The sequence below is a fragment of the Microcaecilia unicolor genome, chromosome 2 (assembly GCF_901765095.1).
Source record: "Microcaecilia unicolor chromosome 2, aMicUni1.1, whole genome shotgun sequence".
In the NCBI taxonomy this organism is placed as follows: Eukaryota; Metazoa; Chordata; class Amphibia; order Gymnophiona; family Siphonopidae; genus Microcaecilia; species Microcaecilia unicolor.
In genome coordinates, this window is record NC_044032.1 from 564,864,554 (window position 1) to 564,885,901 (window position 21,348).

At 47.1% G+C, this 21,348-nt stretch overlaps 1 protein-coding gene across 1 annotated transcript in view; it reads right to left on the minus strand.

Annotated features, from left to right (window-relative positions):
- The window catches only part of MTMR7 (myotubularin related protein 7), a 165,992-nt gene that overhangs the window by 86,843 nt on the left and 57,801 nt on the right, over positions 1-21,348 (minus strand). Inside the window, exons 6-7 of the mRNA XM_030192649.1 lie at positions 21,010-21,144; positions 10,942-11,074 (exon numbers count right to left, since the gene is read on the minus strand). Coding sequence (XP_030048509.1) covers positions 10,942-11,074; positions 21,010-21,144 — 268 coding nt within the window. The remainder of the gene's footprint in view (positions 1-10,941; positions 11,075-21,009; positions 21,145-21,348) is intronic.

Here is a 21,348-nt window from a genome sequence, read left to right on the forward strand (position 1 = left end):
ATTATTTCCAACAACAGGACCAAACTAAAATAAAACAACTTTTACTTCTTTTAACGCAAGGGCACTTCTATTACAGTACCTTGGCTTATCTTGCCCTAATTACACACACACACAGGGCTCCTTCTATCCCTCTTCCAAACTAACATCCAGCTGAGGGCTTCTCAGGTGGACAAGCTAATTACACAGGAAGGCTCACTATTCACTCCTGTCCATTTACTTCTAACTAGCCCACTCTGTATATAATGCAAATACTTCATTTACACGGGCAGGGCTCTTAACTTTCTAGCCTTCAGCCCTTCCTCTCCCAGTTCCTTTTATCCACCTAGAAACTGGGTGGCCTTCGGCTCATTAATCAGGCTTCAGCCCCAAACACCTTCCCTATTCCCAACTTAGAAGGAGGGCTGCCCGACTTCTCTGGATAAGGGCTACCACCTTTCTCAGCCCTACTCCAACATGCACAGCTCCCTTCCTCCACTGCAGGGGCGTATCTGCGTGGGGCCACAGGGGCCTGGGCCCCCGCAGATTTCGCCCTGGCCCCCCTCCCCGCCGTCAACCCTCCCCCGCTGCTTACTTTTGCTGGCGGGGGGCCCCAACCCCCGCCAGCCGAGGTCCGACCCGCAATCTCCGTTTTTCGTCTTCCTCCGTGGCCATGCTTCCAGGAAGTAACGCTGCAGTGCTGATTCGTTGAATCCAGTTCTGGAAGTAACGCTGAATCCAGTTCTGGATTCAACGAATCAGCACTGCAGCGTTACTTCCTGGAAGCATGGCCACGGAGGAAGACGAAAAACGGAGATTGCGGGTCGGACCTCGGCTGGCGGGGGTTGGGGCCCCCCGCCAGCAAAAGTAAGCAGCGGGGGAGGGTTGACGGCGGGGAGGGGTGGAGAGAGGCGGCGGCGGCGGCGGCGGGGGGGGAGGCAAAAATGTGCCCCCCCTCTCTGGCTCCCCCTACCGCCGGATTCCAGATACGCCCCTGCTCCACTGTCTTACTGAGGTCTCAGGGAAAGCTGTGTGTCCACCTTCCAGCCAACTATCAAGGACTACTATTCCTTTCTCATTCTTGGTACTTGCCTTCTGCAGGATTCCCTGCCCCTTACAACACTGGGGGAAACCCTTTTCCTTTGGGCAGGCTATGGTTCCCTCCCAGGGAACCCTCTCTTGCCTCTGGAAACTGGCCCTTCCCTTCACTGGGCTCCTTCCTTTCCTCTGGCATCTAGGGACTCCAACACTTCCTTCACTGTGCCCCCCCCCCTTCTTTGCATGATTGCTACTTTTAACCAGTGTGCTTTCCAGTCACACCCTCTCTGGGTTGCTGGAAAAACCACATACTCAGGCTACCTTGATTACCAGTCTGACAGCCTGGAGGTAATTCCCCTTCCCCAGCTCAGCCTGTGCAGGGATTTCTCCTGCTTCCTTCTTACTAGGTAAGTGTTGGAGATTCCTTTCTTTCCCACTTTCTCTAGCAGGTATAAACCCTATCATTGTCTGTATTACAGTAGGGACATGTATAGTGTTCCTGCCTCCAGGTTTTCCTTTGCTCCTAGTCTTTCTACCTCCTCTTTTAGCCGGTTTAAACTGGCAGTTTTTGGCACTCTCCTGCATTTTCTCCCTATCCAGGAGAGCTGACAGACTCTGCATGTCACACATAACAGCAATTAAACTTCATCCGAAAAAATAATTTCCAAAGGCAATAATTAAAATGAAAAAGGATATCAGAAATTATCCATCACGTACATAACGAAAGGTCATAAGACTTAGAGCATAGTCTCCAAATGGTCCAGACCTATGCGCAGTTTCAAATCCTTCATCCTTCATGTAAACACCTGTATATCACTATCAATGGAATAGGCAGATGAAATATGAATGTGAAATAAAAAAATATGAATGTGAAATAAAACCACTCCCTTGTCCAAAAGGAAATTGGATTATTTGTCCTTTTGTACATTCATAATCAAAGCAAACCACAAAACTTGTTATCCAAAACAAACTATCGTTACCTGGAAATTTGGTAGGAGATAAGGTAGGAGCAGCATTCATAGGCCCTGAGGGGAGATGTTAGACACCATGCAACAGCTTGATTCAGAGCTTTTGGCTGCATGGTTCCAGAAAGCGCTTTGGTGCTCTCTACTCTGCCAAAAACAAATATCCCTACAATGAACAAACTAAGGGGGTCTTTTACTAAGCTGCGGTAGCATTTTTAGCTTGCAGTAGAAATCAGCTGGCAGTAAACACCGAGACACCCATTATATTCTTATGGGCGTCTTGGCTTTTATTGCCAGCTGATTTCTACCACAGTTAAGTAAAAGACCCTCTATGTTGGGGGTTTAAAACAGGAAAAATCCCCGAGCTCTAGCAAATAAATGCTCACAGTGCCTAGATCTCCTCTCCTAATTCTGACAAAGCTGGAAGCAAAGCTATGTCAAAAAAATGTATGTATAAATTTCTTCTGATCTACAGCAATTAGATTACTGCTCACTAAGATTAAAACATCTGCTTAGATTCACACTGACCCAATATTATTATTTCCCTTTAAAATATTGCATACATTTTGAATTTGTGTAAATGGAGCTAAAAGTGATGCTGGCTTCTGTGAGGAACATTTCCCACCACCAGGGCCATGCCAAGGGTCTGTGGCGTCCCCCTGCAGGAGATCAGTTGGTGCCGCCCCCCCCCCCGCCGCAGACGAACAGTTGGCGCCCCCCTCTCCATGAAAATGATCGCTGCCCTCCCGCTCCCATGTCCCAACTGTCCGCCCTCTTCTCCCCCCCAAGATCCCTTTTAAATTTACCAGCGAAGGCGCACCACAACGTCAGTGAAGGAGGCGGCGCTCCCGACGTCTCTACTAGTCTTCCCCCTTCGCTCAATGTCCCGCTTTCTTCTGACGTCATTTCCTTGACGTCAGAAGAAGGCGGAACTCTGAGCGAAGGGGGAAGACTAGTAGAGACATCGGGCGCGCCGGCTCCTTCACTGACGCTGTGGCGCGCCTTCGCTGCCGGACGGAGGTAAATTTAAAAGGGATCTTGGGGGGGACAAGAGGGCGGGCAGTTGTGACGCGGGAGGGCGAGGTAAGCATGGCGCAGCGGGGCACCCCACAGAGGACGGCGCCCTCCTGCCGTGCTTACCTCACTTACCGTGTTGGCATGGCCCTGCCCACCACCTCTGGACTGGCAGTGCATCTCTAAATTTGGACCAATTTCCTTTAATATTAAAGGTGAAGTGTAATTCCATTTGATAATTTCCTTTCCTTGAATCCTGCTAGACCTGTCCAGACTAGTAGGGTTATGTCCGACAGTATGCTAATGCCAAAGCAGCAAGTAAATGTAGAAACAGATAGAATACTTGGGGGTAAAATACCATTCTGTGATACTTGGGGTGGGGGGGGGGGGAACAGACAAATACCCTTCTGAGACACCGCTGCAGAATGTAGAACTCTTTACAAACCAGTAGCAGGCAAAGAAACCAAGGATACTGCAAAAACCTCAGTTATCTTGGGTGGATTCTGGACTGGTCTAGCAAGATTCAAGGAAAGGAAATTAGGTAAGAATAATTTTCACTTTATCATCCTACTAGACTAGTCCAGTACCAAAGCTTATCACTCAGGGTGGGAGAGACGAAGCTCCCTCCAAAATGGCCCAACCATCTTATAAAGCCTAATGAACAAATGCAGCAACAATCAAGTTACCACCCTACAAATATCCTCTGGAGACTGTTCTAGTTTCTGACCAAGAAGCCGCTTGAGTTCTCATCAAACAAGCATTGAAACACTGCAGTACTGCTTTCTGGTTAAGAATGTCTGCCACTTCAATTACCACATTGATCCAATGCACCAGAGATGAGTGAAGCCACTTGCCCCTTACGTGGGCCACTAAAAAGTACAAATAGATGATCTGTTTTGCAAAAGAAATTAATGACTTCTAGATAACAGATGAGTGCCTACGAACATCCAATTTATGCAAAGTGATAGCTAATCTTCCTTTGGAAAACTTCAAGAAATAAGGAAGAGAAACCCGGAAAATTGGAACAGTACAAATGGTAACCAAGACCACAAAAGCAGAGGTCTGTATAGGAAAGGAACTTTGGAATACTGTAGGGATGTTCCTGTGTCACATTTATGGGCTTGAGGCCTAACTTATGCCCTGCACCATTCTCTGAGTAATATTATGGTTTCTGAAAGATTTCCTGACTTGATGTATTTTGGGAGTTGTGCTGCTCTAACATGGACATGCTGTTTAGAGGGTGACCAAAACTGGTTTCTTCAATTTCAGCCACAACCAAATCTGCAGCTGAAACAGGCAGCTAGGGCCTGGCACAGCCTGGCCCCTGCATGAAACAAGTCCCCAACTCCCTCCCTCCCAGGCCCCACCCATAAGCCTCCCCCAAGCATACCATCCCATCCTCTGGCGGCCTAACAGGTAGTCAAGGCAGGAGCAATCTCCAGTCTCTCCTGCCCATGTCCTCTCCACTGCCAAAATGGCTGCCATGATCTCTAGCGGCAGTCTCATGAGACTACCACTGGAGGTCGAGGAAGGCATTTTGAGGTTGGAGCCGGTGAGAGCAGGATTGACTGGTGATCACTCCAGCCCTGACTACCCACAAGGCCACCAGGGGATAGACGATAGAGGGCCGGCCGTTGGGGTGGGGGGGGGGGGGGAAGAGGAGCTTACAGGTGGGTCCTGGGGGGCAGTGCAGAGAGAAAGGGGACCCAACATAAAGTTTCAGTTCCAGCTGAAAATGCACTAGCCTTTTTGGCTAAAACCAAAACAAGGCCAAACACAAATTTTGGCCTGTTTTTAGCACTAAAGCCAAAACCAAAATTCAGACGGTCTCTAATATTGTTTGTGAAAGGACTCTGAATACTGTCTTTGTCTACTGCTCACTGTGTGGACACAGGAGTAAGTGAGGTTGTGCTTAACAGTGAGGATCAGTTCTGGTACAATGGACCATCTCTTTTGCAGAAGATCTTGAACCGCCTGCCACTGTGGTTCCGCAATTCGGCAACACCTGGATCCAGACAGAGTCCCATTCCAGCTAGTCAGAGAAGCTGTTCCTTGTCCTGTTTGAGAAGAAATACTCTTAGGAGTTGCAAGAAGAACTAGGTGGCATTTGCAACTCTCTGATACGCAGAATTCTGTGTAACATCAGAAGAAAAATGAAGATTTCTGCCTCTCTGTAAAGACTGTTCGCAGTAAAAGAGATGATCTTGAGGTGATTATAAAGTGCTGCTGAGAGCAAAAGAAAAGGATGATTTATAGCTGTGCTTACTCCCACCAGACACTGAGAAGACTGACATTCTTGGCAGAGTGGAGGAAGTGTTCTCATTCCCAATCACCCTGCTGTTGCAATCTTTGCTCGCTGTCCCAAAGTCAGCTGGAGCCAAGGAGGAAGATGCAGTGGAATTGTCTCATTGGGCTCAGTATACCCATGAAGGTGAGCAGGATCATTCCTATGGTTTGGGGAAGAGATAGATGTCTTTCATTGCCAGGCAAATGATCAGTTAGACCAGTGTTTCCCCAAGTCGGCCCTGGAGTACCCCATTGCCAGTCTGGTTTTCAGGATATCCACAATGAATATGCTTGAAAGAGATTTGATTACAATGGAGGCCGTGTATGCACATTAATCTCATGAATATTCATTGTAAATATCCTGAAAACCTGACTGGCAAGGGGGGGTACTCCAGGACTGACTTGGGAAAGACCGAGTTAGACTAACTGATGTGTGATATGCACAGTTTCACTTTAGTTGATATTTTATGTGAATTTACGTTCAGGATTCAGTGGTACACTCTAACAAACATATCTATATTTTGTATTCCTTTCTTTTGCCAAAAAGAACTATTTTGTACGCTAGCTTGTTATAGTTTTGCTAATTATTTGTCTACAATAAATAAAAATGTATTTTCCATCTCAGCATATTTATTCATTAATACAGATGTTTATCCAAATATACAGGGTAGTAAATCATCCCCTAGGTCAGCGTTTCCCAAACTGTGTGCCACAGCAAATTCACAGAGGTGCCGCGGAGGGAGAGGCAAGCACAAGCTGATTGGTTTCCAAGACCCAGGTTATCGTGTTTTAATGTGTTAACGCTGCTCTTCCACTGGCTATATCATTTCTTTTATGCAAACTTTATTTATACTGCTCAGACTCCCTTCCAATCCCTCTACCAGGTTTGGTACTACCAAATACGTATTGTGGTTGCGATGTCGATTGTGGGAGAGGGGTGGCCACAGTGGCCATGTGCATTGCTGTTTGCATTGCGGGTAGTGTCGGACGTTAGGAGTTGGCGCTCGCAGTGTCTAAAAGCAGACCTGGAGAAAATGTTCCCCGGACTGCTGGATATCATAAGTAGCTTGATATTTAGGAGAGGAGGGCTTCCAGTCCTGTGCTCCGCTGAACGAAGCTTCAGTGCATCAGTGTTTAGCCACAAACAGGATACGTTTTTCATCTGACGAAGTAGATCTCCATGCAGCACTGAGTGGTTAGAGAAACCAACAGGCTTATTTTCGAAAGAGAAGGACACCCATCTTTCGACACAAATCGGAAGATGGGCGTCCTCACAGGGTTGCCCAAATCGGCATAATCGAAAGCCAATTTTGGGCATCCTCAACTGCTTTCCATCGCAGGGTCGACCAAAGTTCACGGGGGCGTGTCGGAAGCATAGCAAAGACGGGACTGGGGCATGCCTAACACATGGGCGTTCTCGGCCGATAATGGAAAAAAGAAGGGCATTTGGACGACTTTACTTGGTCCTTTTTTTTTACGACCAAGCCACAAAAATGTGGCCTAAATGACCAGATGACCACCGGAGGGAATCGGGGATGACCTCCCCTTACTCCCCCAGTGGTCACTAACCCCCTCCCACCCTATAAATTTTTTTTTTTAATATTGTTTCCAGCCTCTATGCCAGCCTCAAATATCATACCCAGCTCCCTGACAGCAGTATGCAGGTCCCTGGAGCAGTTTTAGTGGGCACTGCAGTGCACTTCAGGCAGGCGGACCCAGGCCCATCCCCCCCTACTTGTTACACTTGTGGTGGTAAATGTGAGCCCTCCAAAACCCACCACAAACCCACTGTACCCACATCTAGGTGCCCCCCCTTCATCCCTAAGGGCTATGGTAGTGGTGTACGGTTGTGGGAAGTGGGTTTTGGGGGGAGTTGGGGGGAGTTGGGGGGCTCAGCACACAAGGTAAGGGAGCTATGCACCTAGAAGCAATTTCTGAAGTCCACGGCAGTGCCCCCTAGGGTGCCTGGTTGGTGTCCTGGCATGTGAGGGGGACCAGTGCACTACGAATGCTGGCTCCTCCCACAACCAAATGGCTTGGATTTGGTCGTTTCTGAGATGGGCGTCCTCGGTTTCCATTATCGCCAAAAATCAGGGACGACCATCTCTAAGGACGACCATCTCTAAGGTGGACCTAAATGTTGAGATTTGGGCATCCCCAACCGTATTATCGAAACAAAAGATGGACACCCATCTTGTTTTGATAATACGGGTTTCCCTGCCCCTTCGCGAGGACGTCCTCAGGAAAACTTGGGTGCCCCATTCGATTATGCCCCTCCAAGTAAACGGTGAATAAAATTTGTCATGCTCCAAAGTGCGTACCGAGAAGCACTCAGTACACAGCCTGTCTAACTGTAGCTGGTGTAAGATTAGATTAGCTGTGTCTGCATTAAGGATTTCAAACACTGTATGCAGGGTCTTTATCAGCATGTACATGTGTCCTGCACTCCATGTATACCCATACCCAACCAATAATCCCAGCCTCTTTCTTCCAGGTATCTGTAAAGGCCCTTGCATGTCATAGAACAAAGTTGATATTAACCCAATTTTGAAAAATGTCTTTTTCCCCCAGAATACCTTTTCTTTTTGGGGGGGAAAGGGGGAGGAGAAATGTGTGGCCAAGAGGGAGAAATGTGTGGTGGGGGGGGGGGAGGGGCGCTGTAAAAATTGCATGGACACTAGGGGCGCCGCGGACTGAAAAAGTTTGGGAACCACTGCCCTAGATATAACTTGTATGCTAACTGCTCCTTAAGGTAATTACGTCATTCTTAAGTGCTACAACAATACCCCTAGCCAAACAGAGCAACCAGAAACACTGATAATGTTTCAAGGAAATCCACCAGACTGACTTAAAAGGAGGCCTAGACAATGATGGCTGCACCAAAATAAGAACCCTCTGGAACAACCATTCCAACAGGATGAACAATTGGTTGGGCTACAATAGAGAATCTACCAATTTTACCTGGAAACGTGCGAGAGCCACCACTTGCATCTCAAGTGAAATAAGAGATAAACTTCACTCTTGGCCAGGGTTTCTCAACCCAGTCCTCAGGACACCCCCAGCCAGTCTGGTTTTCAAGGTATCCACAGTGAATATGCATGAGATAAATTTGAATGCATTGCTTCTATCATATGCAAATTTATCTCATGCATATTCACAGTGAATACCTTGAAAACCAGACTTGCTGGGTGTGTCCTGAGGACTAGGTTGAGAACCACTGCTCTATGCCCTTCTGCAAAAAAATTAAAAAAATAAAATTAATACCCTGTATTCAAACACTCGCAAAAGCTGAAGTGCTCCTTGTGACTCTGGGCAAGTCACTTAACCCTCCATTGCCCCATGTAAGCCGCATTGAGCCTGCCATGAGTGGGAAAGCGTGGGGTACAAATGTAACAAAAAAAATAAATAAATAAAAAAATAAACAACCAGCAGGCCTTCAACATAGTAGCCTTAATAACAAAGGCTGAAAAACACCTCTCTTTTCAGGCAGTGCCTTTCCAGGCTAAACTAGAAGCAAATCCAGATCTTCCAAGGGCACAGGATCCCAATGATGAATGCCTAGTCCTCTCAGTTAACAGTACCAGAAGACCCACTAATAGATGAACAAGATCTGCATACTGAGAACAATGAGGTCATTCCAGAGCTACTAGAATCAGTAGGAATGGGTGTTTTGTTATCTTGTGCACTACTTGAGATACAAGCAGCCAAGAGGGGAATAAAATGGCATATAGGGTGTGGCACTCTGGCCAAGGTTGCACTAGCGCATCCAGTTCAAATGCCCCTAGCTCTTTTTGTCAACTGAAGCAAAGTGGACACTTCACATTCCATTGTACATCTCCATTCTACCTACCAAGTGAAAAGCTGCTAGACAGAGTTCCCTTTCTCCTGGGTCCAACTGACATCTGCTGAAAAAGTCTGCCTGAATATTATTCACTCTTGCAATATGCACAGCCGAGATCTCCAAGAGATGATCCTCTACCAATGCACAAAGCTCATCAATCTTCAAGGACACTACTGTACTCCTTACTCCCCTGATTGTTCATAACCACTACTGCTGTGGTGTTGTGAGTCAAGACTCCTACTGCTCTCCCCTCTAGAAGCAGAAAGTGCAATAAGGACAAATCAATTGCCCTCACCTTCAAATGATCAAAAGGCCACAAGTTTTCCTGATCTGACCAAAAGCTCCTTAACTGACTTTGCTAGGCAATGAGCTCCCTGACCCTGCAAACTGATCTTGATTGTTAGAACTAGCCAGCTCAGGAGTTTCAGACAGACTCCACTCAATAGATATTGCGCAGTAGCCAACCAAGTAAGCCACCTCCCGAGAGGAGCTTAAAGCAGAAGACCAGCCCTAAACTTCTGAGAGTAAGGGAACCACCTCAATAGTAATGCATGTTGGAGCAGCCTCATACGTGCTTTTGACCACAATAATATCCCCACTGTCATAGAACTGCGGCACTTGCACTGTAGAATAGGCACCTAATCTAGAACAGAAGTGGGCAGCCACAGTCCTCAAGGGCCACAACATAGCTGGGTTTTTCCATAATGAATATGCATGTGATTGAGTGATTTACATATGCTGCTTCCACTGTATACAAATAGATCTTATGCAAGGCCAGAGACATGAACATATTAAAATTCTGCAGAATCCTCAGCAAGAGACTTGTTTCAACAAATCAGACCCCATAAACCTGCAATTCAACTCTTTGCTCACTAGCTACAACCAAGCACTAGACTCACCACAAAATAAAATCTTTGATTAACGTTATTCTAATTATTCTTCCTCCAAATTTAACACTGTAAATAACTTGCAACACAAACCAACTTTCAGCTTGCAAACAACAGCTGACATTGTTATGAATGCAAGTTTGTAGGCTGAAAGTTAAATGTTTTATAGAACATACTGCAATCAATTTTCCTTCATGGTTTTAATATATCACCAACATACCAGAGTGTCTTTAATGCAGCTCAGAAGTTCACAATTTTTTTCACTCAGTAAACCATTTAAGCACAAAGTTGAGCCTCAAAGTCAAATTCACAGTAAATGTGGTAATGCCAGTGAGATAGCCACAAGTTAGCCCAAGTGGGCAGGGGCCTAGCCACTTTGGGTTCAGGCCTACCCTGCAATGGAGCACATCCTTGGAGATCCCCAAGCCCCACCAGCTGAAGACGACCTCTGCCAAAAGTCCCAAACTGTCTGAACATTGTTAACTTTGGCATGAACTGAAAACGCATAGGAGGTACCAGTGTCTACAGCTGGAATCACACCGTTGACTTCAGTGTTCAGATAGTCCAGGGGGCTCCAGAGGAGGAGATCTTCAGCTGGCAGGGCATGGGGATACCTGCCAGCCAAGGTATTAATTTTTAACGTGCGGGGGGGAAGGGGAAGGGTGATATGCAGGGGAAAAGTGCATGGGCCCACCCAGAAATTCATTTCTGGCTATGCTACTGGACAATATCACTTATTTTAATGCAGACTATGCATGAAGGATGCAGGGGTAGGTAGAAACATTTCTGACAGAAACAAAAGTCAAACTGTATCAGGCTGTACCATTCTTTGGGATTTTAAAAAGTCTTCATCTATAATACTGATCATGATGTACCTATTATTTTGACATCACAGTATGTTTGGGAGAAGGAGGAAATGATGAAAAGACTTTACCTTCTAGCATTTTTTGAAGACTGTTTCTCATAACATGGATGTTTTCGATACCTATAAACTGAAATTTAATATTGGAGTAATTGTCTTCATTCTCATAGCCCTTCCCTGCTGCTCTATTTGCCATGGCATTGAGCTGCAAATGTAAAGCAGAGTAACTGTCAAAAACAGTAAAAAGCAAACAGCATATATATCAAATACAATTCTGAAATTAATTTCAGTCACACAAGATTGCTAAAATGTGTACTACACCATTAAAATAAAATGTAACAGTAGATCATGAAAGACAAGAACCAATAGGGCTACCCAGTCTGATCTGTTATTTCTGTCTACAATACTCTAGCTAAGGATATTTTTTTCCTTTCTATTTATATTTTCACATTTCAACATTAGGCTTAAAAAATGTTAGGCCTTTTCAACCCCCTAAGCCTATGATGGAGCATACTGGAAACTGCTAGTTCCCCTTAACCACAGGGCCACCTTTAGGGGCGTAGTTCTAGAGGGCTCAGCGGAAGGCAACTACTAAATATACATTTTGTGATGCCCACTGGAATGCAGCCATGAGCATCATATCACAGACCCTCTGTTTAAACCTTCAACCTTGGCTTCCTGTTCTTGCAGGTATCATGTGGGAAAGAGGAACCCAAACTATAACTACGTAATGCAAGGTTCCACGTTAGGAGTCACCGACCAAGAAAGGGATCTTGGCATTGTCGTTGATGTTACATTGAAACCCTCTGCTCAGTATGCTGAAGCGGGTACGAAAGCAAATAGAATGTTAGGTATTATTAGGAAAGAAATGGAAAAGAAAAGTGAGAATGTTATAATGCCTTTGTATTGGTCCATGGTGCGACTGCACCTCGAATATTGTGTTCAATTCTAGTCACCACATCTCAAAAAAGATATATTGGAATTAGAAAAAGTACAGAGAAGGGCGACGAAAATGATAAAGGGGATGGGACGACTTCCCTATGAGGAAGGGCTGAAGCATATAGGGCTCTTCAGCTTGGAGAAAACACGGCTGAGGGGAGATATGATAGAGGTGTATAAAATAATGAGCGGAGTGGAACGGGTAGATGTGAATCGTTTGTTTACTCTTTCCAAAAATACTAGGACTAGGGAGCATGGAATGAAGCTACAAAGTAGTAAATTTAATACGAATCAGAGAAAACTTTCTTCACTCAACGTGTAATTAAACTCTGGAATCCGTTGCTAGAGAATGTTGTTAAGGCGGTTAGCTTAGCGGGGTTTAAAAAAGGTCTGGACGGCTTCCTAAAGGAAAAGTCCATAGACCATTATTAAATTAACTTGGGGAAAATCCACTGCTATTTCTGGGATAAGCAGCATAAAATATATTGAACTTTTCGGGATCTTGCCAGGTATTTGTGACCTGGATTGGCCGCTGTTGGAAACAGGATGCTGGACTTGATGGACCTTTGGTCTGTCCCAGTGTGGCAATACTTATGTACTTATTCCTCTACAGAACCATCACCTTAAAACCTGCAAGCTGCCCTGAAGTCTTTGCAAGAGCTGTATGAGAGGAAAGAGAGGGCAAGGGAAGATCAGATATAAAGGAAACAAGATAATCTGTGAAGACACAGTAGAGGTGAAGGTGGAAAAGGAGTTTTGTAAGAAGCAAATGCGAGATTGGTATCCCACGCAAGATGTAGCAGATGGATATCTTATAGTCTGTTTATTTCTCCACAGTTATTTCCCGTATGGACCCTGAAGCAGCTACAGTCTGTTAAAATAGCACCGCGAAATGTTGGCCACCGTTGGTCAAGGGAAATTTTGATGTGGCAACCGTGGATTCCAATCGAAAGTCCAACACAAGCTAAGTTTATTTTGCTTGATTGATATTCACTAGACAGTGCATGCAGAACATCTAGTGAGACAAAGTTTAAGATAAAAAGATGCCCACAGCACCAGTTCTATATATGTCCTTTTGACATCGAGGAGGTTTTTTGCACATGATAAATACTAAATCCCCTTAAGACCAAGTAATTGGCCAACTAAATTGGTTTCGGTGCCAGTAAGAAGTTGAATGGAGCGAGGCATTTTGAGGCTTTTTTCCTCCACGATTGTCGGAGCGCTTAACAGAAGAAGCACGGATTCTATAGTGAAGTTCACTGCTCCTTACTAAGACAGTGGAAGTTTAGCATAGTACAGTACTTACTCAGTCACTCCCATTACCACCTATTGGAGATATACTTGATTTGTATCTGCCATTTTCAGGGCACAGACTGTAGAAGTCTGCCCAGCACTAGCCCCGCCTCCCACCACCAGTGCTGCCACCCAATCTCCAATAAGCTTCTGAGGATCCATTCCTTCTGAACATAATTCCTTTATGTTTATCCCACACATTTTTTAATTCCGTTACCATTTTCATCTCCACCACCTCCCGTGGGAGGGCATTCCAAGTATCCACCACTTTCTCCGTGAAAAAATATTTCCTGACATTTTTCTTGAGTCTGCCCCCCTTCAACCTCATTTCATGTCCTCTAGGTCTACTGCCTTCCCATCTCCGGAAAAGGTTCGTGTGCAGATTAATACCTTTCAAATATTTGAATGTCTGTATCATATCACCCCTGTTTATCCTTTCCTCCAGGGTATACATGTTCAGGTCAGCAAGTCTCTCCTCATACATCTTATAACGCATATCCCATACCATTTTTGTAGCTTTTCTTTGCACGGCTTCAATTCTTTTTACATCCTTAGCAAGATACGGCCTCCAAAACTGAACACAATACTCCAGGTGGGGCCTCACCAACGACTTATACAGGGGCATCAACACCTCCTTTCTTCTGCTGGTCATACCTCTCTCTATACAGCCTATGGCCACCGTCACACTGTTTTGTCACCTTCAGTTCCTCAGATACTAGCACCCCAAGATCCCTCTCCCCGTCTGTACATATCAGACTCTCTCCGCCTAACACAGACGTCTCCCGCGGATTTCTACTCCGTAAGTGCATCACTTTGCATTTCTTCGCATTGAATTTTAATTGCCAAACCTTAGACCATTCTTGTAGCTTCTGCAGATCCTTTTTCATGTTTTCCACTCCCTCCGGGGTGTCCACTCTGTTACAAATCTTGGTATCATCCGCAAAAAGGCAAGCTTTACCTTCTAACCCTTCAGCAATGTCACTCACAAATATATTGAACAGAATCGGCCCCAGTGATGATCCCTGAGGCACTCCACTACTCACCTTTTGTCACGTGCACGAGGACCTTGGCACACTGTCAGGCTTCTTCCCCGGGAGCACTGGTTTCGTGAGTCCTTGGACCACTACCGTGGAGCGGCAGTGGCAGGCAAGATCACCTACAAGGTAGAGATAAGACAAGACTGGACCGGAACTCCGGACTGGAGTTCTACACTGGAATACTCGGAACTGGAACGCACCGGACAGGTGCGCACTGGAGTGGGGCCCGCTGGACCGGACACACTGGAGTGGCCCTACTGGACAGGATCATACAGGAGTGAAACCCGCTGGACTGGAACACACTGGAGCGGAACTGGAACACCCTGGACCCAGGCTTCACCTACACTTGACTGCCTTCCCCCTCGGGTTGAGCCCTCAGGTTCTGGCAGCCGGTAGGACTTACAGGAACAGCAGGAATGAAGATCCAGGAGTGCCCCCTGGCACCTAGGTGAAGTCAAGGCAGACAAGCAGGAACTGTCCGGGTTCTGGCAGTCAGCAGGAATCAACACAATGACTAGTAGACTGTACCCAGGCTAATAGGAACGCTATACCCAGGCAACCAGTCATACACAGGAACATACACAGAGCAAACTCAGGAGACTTAGAAAAGCTATACACCAGCTAACAACAAAGCTGTGCCCAAGCTAACAAGTCATGCACTGGAAACAGACACAGAGCAAACTCAGAAGACTTAGTAAAGCTATACACCAGCTAACAACAAAGCTGTGCCCAAGCTAACAAGTCATACACAGGAAACAAACACAGAGAACTAGCAGAGCTAGACACAGAAGGGTAGGAAACCCATAGAGCAATAAACACAGAAGGGCTGAAACCCTACAAGCGATAAACACAGAAGGGCTGAAAACCCACAGAAGGGTAGGAGACCCACAGAGCAATAAACACAGAAGGGCTGAAACCCTACAGAGCCATAAACACAGAAGGGCTGGAAACCCACAAGCGATAAACACAGAAGGGCTGAAAACCCACAGAAGGGTAGGAGACCCACAGAGCAATAAACACAGAAGGGCTGAAACCCTACAGAGCTATAAACACAGAAGGGCTGGAAACCCACAAGCGATAAACACAGAAGGGCTGAAAACCCACAGAAGGGTAGGAGACCCACAGAGCAAATAACACAGAAGGGCTGGAAGCCCACAGAACAATAAACACAGAAGGGCAGAAAACCCACAGAGCAAAAGACAAGGAAAGCAAACGGTGCTAACAGCACACTAACCTCGGGACCTAAGGCACTGCGGAGGAAATGGCAATGCAAAGGCCAGGACAGTAGTCTTCAGGTGACTAATAAAGCCCATCAAGACCAGAGCCACATCTGCAGTAATCACCTTGCAACCAAACAGAGGCTTGACACACAAAGCAGTCATTCCATAGGAAGGAACAGCGGGAGCCATCTTGGATACTGGCAAGGATGAGGCAGCGGCAGCCATCTTGGAAGAGGCAAAGCCCACACAGGTGAGGTTCAGTAGGGCAATCAGCACACAGAGCCAGAGAGAAACTAAGACAGAGACAGACACAGAGACAAGCAGAAGCCAGCACAGCCACTGACTCCCAGAAATAGGGTAAGTATGAGGGTGGTCACGGCCACAGACGTGACAGTACCCCCTCCTCAAGACCCCCCTCTCGGTCTCCCTGAGGAGATCAGGTGTCCAGGGGTAACTGTGGTGAAACCTTCTGATCGGTTTCAACCCCCAGACATGGATCACTGGACTGGAAGTCACAAAGAAGTTCAAAACTGGCAGACAGGAGCGGAACTTGTCAACAGGAGGCTCCTTCCAATCACCGCTGGGCCAACTCAGGAACTTGGATGCATCAAGAGGAACCATGTTCAAAAGGAACCCTTCTCTGAGGGAACCCAGACTGAACTCAGGAAACAAACCGGCACTGGGACCCGGACTAGAGTCAAGAAGCAAACCGGAACTGGGACCCAGGCGGGCGTCAGAAGCTTGACTGGAACTGGAACTCAGAGCAGGCTCAGCATCTTGGCTGGAAGTGGAACTAGGAACGGACTCAGCATCTTGGCTGGAACTGGAGCTCGGAGCAGGGTCAGCATCTTGGCCGGAACTGGAACTTGGAACTGGCTCAGCATCTTGGCTGGAACTGGAGCTCGGAGCAGGGTCAGCATCTTGGCTGGAACTGGAACTTGGAACAGACTCAGCATCTTGGCTGGAACTGGAGCTCGGAGCAGGGTCAGCATCTTGGCTGGAAGTGGAACTTGGAACGGACTCAGCATCTTGGCTGGAACTGGAGCTCGGAGCAGGTGCAGCATCTTGGCTGGAACTTGGAAGAGATTCAGCTGCAAGGCTGGATGCCCCCCTCTGGCCGGACTGGGACGTCTCTCTAACATTAGCTTCAGGCAGCGTCTGCCGAGCAGGGTTCAAGAGGAGACGGCCCTGGGATCCCCAGAGCATGCTAGCAGGCTGAAATGCAGAAAATGGGTTTCTCCGGGCCCCAAGCCGTTGAACACATCTTCTCTCAGCTATTGCTTCGGACTGAACAGGAGCTGAACCGGGACCGGGACCCGGACTGGTATCAGAAGCTTGACTGGCAGGGCCCCTCAAACTGGACTCAGGAGCTTGGCTGGGAGCGCCCTGCGAACTGGACTTTAACTGAGGCTTGACAGAACACACCCTTTGGACAGGGATCGGAGGCTCGAGCGGAAGCGCCACTCGAACTGGCCTTCGGAGCTTGATTGGAGGTACCCTCCAGACTGGAAGCGGAGGTGCCACCTGAACCACCCTGTGGACTGGCATCGGAGGCTTGGTTAGAAGCCCCCCTCGAACTGGACTTAGTGGCTTGACTGGACGGGTCACTTGAACAAGAACCGGAGACTTGACCCGAAGCGCCACTTGCAAAGGAATCTGAGGCTCCATCGAAGGCTTCCCTCGGACTGGACTTGGAGACTTCAAAGGGCGTGCCACTTGAACGAGGACTGGAGGCTCGACCTGGAGCGCCACTTGCATAGGAATCTGAGGCTCCGTCAGAAGCACCCCACGGACTGGACTCAGAGGTTTCAGAGGGCGTGCCAGTTGAACGAGGACTGGAGGCTCGACCTGGAGCACCACTCGAACAGGAATCCGAGGCTCCATCGAAAGCCTCCCTCGGACTGGACTCGGAGCCTTAAGTGGCATCGTTACTTGGACTTGAATTGGAGGTTTAGTATGAAGCATCCCCTGGACTGGACTCAGGCTTTTAAGCGGCCGCGCTACTTGAACTGGGGTCAGGGGCTTGGTAGGAAGTACCCCTCGGACGGGCTTAGGAGCTTGGCTGGACTTGACATCCCGAACAGGAGCTGAACTGCGAGAGGCACCCCGATTGTTCTGTACCACCCGCTGGGAAGCCCCGAGCCTGGGCCTTCCACAGCGTATTCGTTCAGCCTCTGCTTCTGGAGTATCCCGCAGGGCTGGCTCCTCGAGGAGTCTGTAGCGGTATTCATAAAGCTGAGTCAACGGATCAATATCCGAAACTGGGCTATGGCGGACCCTACACCTCTGGAGACGCTTTCGCTCAGCTGCCGCTTCCAAAGTATCTCTCAGGGTGGGATCAGACAAAAGTTTCTTCCGGTAGTCGCGGAGGGTCAAAAAACGATTCACAGAAAAAATTGGGTTGATATAGGGATCGGACCACAAATTAAGGACTACCTCCGGATGGTTCGTGAGGAACTCGGACATGGACGGTAGTCCCCGCTGGGCGGATGATCTTGCCGGACTCATGGCCTTTGCATTCTGTCACGTGCACGGGGACCTTGGCACACTGTCAGGCTTCTTCCCCGGGAGCACTGGTTTCGTGAGTCCTTGGACCACTACCGTGGAGCGGCAGTGGCAGGCAAGATCACCTACAAGGTAGAGATAAGACAAGACTGGACCGGAACTCCGGACTGGAGTTCTACACTGGAATACTCGGAACTGGAACGCACCGGACAGGTGCGCACTGGAGTGAGGCCCGCTGGACTGGACACACTGGAGTGGCCCTACTGGACAGGAACATACAGGAGTGAAACCCGCTGGACTGGAACACACTGGAGCGGAACTGGAACACCCTGGACCCAGGCTTCACCTACACTTGACTGCCTTCCCCCTCGGGTTGAGCCCTCAGGTTCTGGCAGCCGGTAGGACTTACAGGAACAGCAGGAATGAAGATCCAGGAGTGCCCCCTGGCACCTAGGTGAAGTCAAGGCAGACAAGCAGGAACTGTCCGGGTTCTGGCAGTCAGCAGGAATCAACACAATGACTAGTAGACTGTACCCAGGCTAATAGGAACGCTATACCCAGGCAACCAGTCATACACAGGAACATACACAGAGCAAACTCAGGAGACTTAGAAAAGCTATACACCAGCTAACAACAAAGCTGTGCCCAAGCTAACAAGTCATGCACTGGAAACGTACACAGAGCAAACTCAGGAGACTTAGTAAAGCTATACACCAGCTAACAACAAAGCTGTGCCCAAGCTAACAAGTCATGCACTGGAAACAGACACAGAGCAAACTCAGAAGACTTAGTAAAGCTATACACCAGCTAACAACAAAGCTGTGCCCAAGCTAACAAGTCATACACAGGAAACAAACACAGAGAACTAGCAGAGCTAGACACAGAAGGGTAGGAAACCCATAGAGCAATAAACACAGAAGGGCTGAAACCCTACAAGCGATAAACACAGAAGGGCTGAAAACCCACAGAAGGGTAGGAGACCCACAGAGCAATAAACACAGAAGGGCTGAAACCCTACAGAGCCATAAACACAGAAGGGCTGGAAACCCACAAGCGATAAACACAGAAGGGCTGAAAACCCACAGAAGGGTAGGAGACCCACAGAGCAATAAACACAGAAGGGCTGAAACCCTACAGAGCTATAAACACAGAAGGGCTGGAAACCCACAAGCGATAAACACAGAAGGGCTGAAAACCCACAGAAGGGTAGGAGACCCACAGAGCAAATAACACAGAAGGGCTGGAAGCCCACAGAACAATAAACACAGAAGGGCAGAAAACCCACAGAGCAAAAGACAAGGAAAGCAAACGGTGCTAACAGCACACTAACCTCGGGACCTAAGGCACTGCGGAGGAAATGGCAATGCAAAGGCCAGGACAGTAGTCTTCAGGTGACTAATAAAGCCCATCAAGACCAGAGCCACATCTGCAGTAATCACCTTGCAACCAAACAGAGGCTTGACACACAAAGCAGTCATTCCATAGGAAGGAACAGCGGGAGCCATCTTGGATACTGGCAAGGATGAGGCAGCGGCAGCCATCTTGGAAGAGGCAAAGCCCACACAGGTGAGGTTCAGTAGGGCAATCAGCACACAGAGCCAGAGAGAAACTAAGACAGAGACAGACACAGAGACAAGCAGAAGCCAGCACAGCCACTGACTCCCAGAAATAGGGTAAGTATGAGGGTGGTCACGGCCACAGACGTGACACCTTTCCCTCATCCGAGTGAATTCCATTAACCACCACCCTCTGGCGTCTGTCCGTCAACCAGTTCCTAATCCAGTTCACCATGTTGGGTCCTATCTTCAGCCTGTCAAGTTTATTCAAGAGCCTCCTGTGGGGAACCGTGTCAAAAGCTTTGCTGAAATCTAAGTAGATTACTTCTATAGCACATCCTTGATTCAATTGTCCGGTCACCCAGTCAAAGAATTCAATGAGATTCATTTGGCACGATTTACCTTTGGTAAAACCATGTTGTCTCAGATCTTACAACTTATTGGCTTCCAGGAAATGCACTATCCTTTCCTTCAGCATCGCTTCCATTACGTTTCCAATAATCGAAGTGAGGCTTACCGGCCTGTAGTTTCCAGCTTCTTCCTATCACCACTTTTGTGAAGAGGGACCACATCTGCTCATCTCCAATCCCATGGAACCTCTCCCATCTCCAAGGATTTATTAAACAAATCTTTAAGAGGACCCGCCAGAACCTCTCAGAGCTCCCTCAATATCCTGGGGTGGATTCCGTCCGGTCCCATGGCTTTGTCCACCTTTAGATTTTCAAGTTGTTCATACACACTCTCTTCTGTGAATGGTGCTATATCCACTCCATTCTTATATGTACTTTTGCCAGTCAATCGTGGTCCTTCTCCAGGATTTTCTTCAGTGAAAACAGAACAAAAGTATCTGTTTAGCAAATTTGTTTTTTCTTCATCATTATCTGCATAGCGGTCCACAGCATATTTCAGTCTCATAATTCCATTTTTAGTCTTCCTCCTTTCACTAATATACCTGAAGAAATTTTTGTTGCTCCTCCTTACATTTCTAGCCATTTGTTCTTCCGCTTGCACTTTCGTCAGACGTATCTCTCTCTTGGCTTCTTTCAGTTTCATCTGGTATTCCTCTCCGTGTTCCTCTTCTTGAGTTTTTCTGTATTTCATAAACGCCAGCTCTTTAGCCTTTATTTTCTCAGCCAATTGCTTGAAGAACCATACCGGTTTCCTTTTTCTCTTGCTTTTATTTACTCTCCTTACATAAAGGTTTGTGGCCATATTTATAGCTTCTTTCAGCCTGGACCACTAGTAGTGAGAAACAGAAAAACAGGAGGGATGAAGCTGGACTTAACAGCTTGTGGCGCAAAGAATTTCAACACACTAATGGTTTCCCTACTAGAATAGAAAGAACAGGAAAAAGGGTTCACATCTATAACACTGTCAACTTTTCAACAACGGGTTGGTGTGTGCAGTTCCCAAACTTTAGTTAAACTGCCCTTTGCTTGAAAATTTAAAAAAGGACACCCCTGTCCTAGAACGGAACTGTAATTTCCAGTTGAAGCACACAGAATACATTAAATAAAGTAACTATGCGGACTTCAGAAACAGTTTTGATCTGTTCAATGCACTGACTATTTTTTTCTCATTACTACCTACTTTAGGCCGAGTGTCAACCACGTAAAGGAAATCACTTCCAGGATTTGCTTTTCTTATAGCCTGTAGCATCTGTTCATCCTCAAGGCATCGTGCACTAAATCCAGACAGAGGCTGGCTGCTCCGACAGATGGAAGCCTACATTTAAAAAAAACACAATAATAAGCTCTGCAATATTAATTTGGTTATTTATGCAATACAAACTTAACCAAATCACATGCTAATTTTAATCAGACAAAAAAGCACTTTTCTTCCCATGTGCATACAAACAGCATTAATGTCTCAATTTCTCTATAAGTAGATTGAGTAAACATTATTGTAGAGGCAAGAAACTGCCTCTTA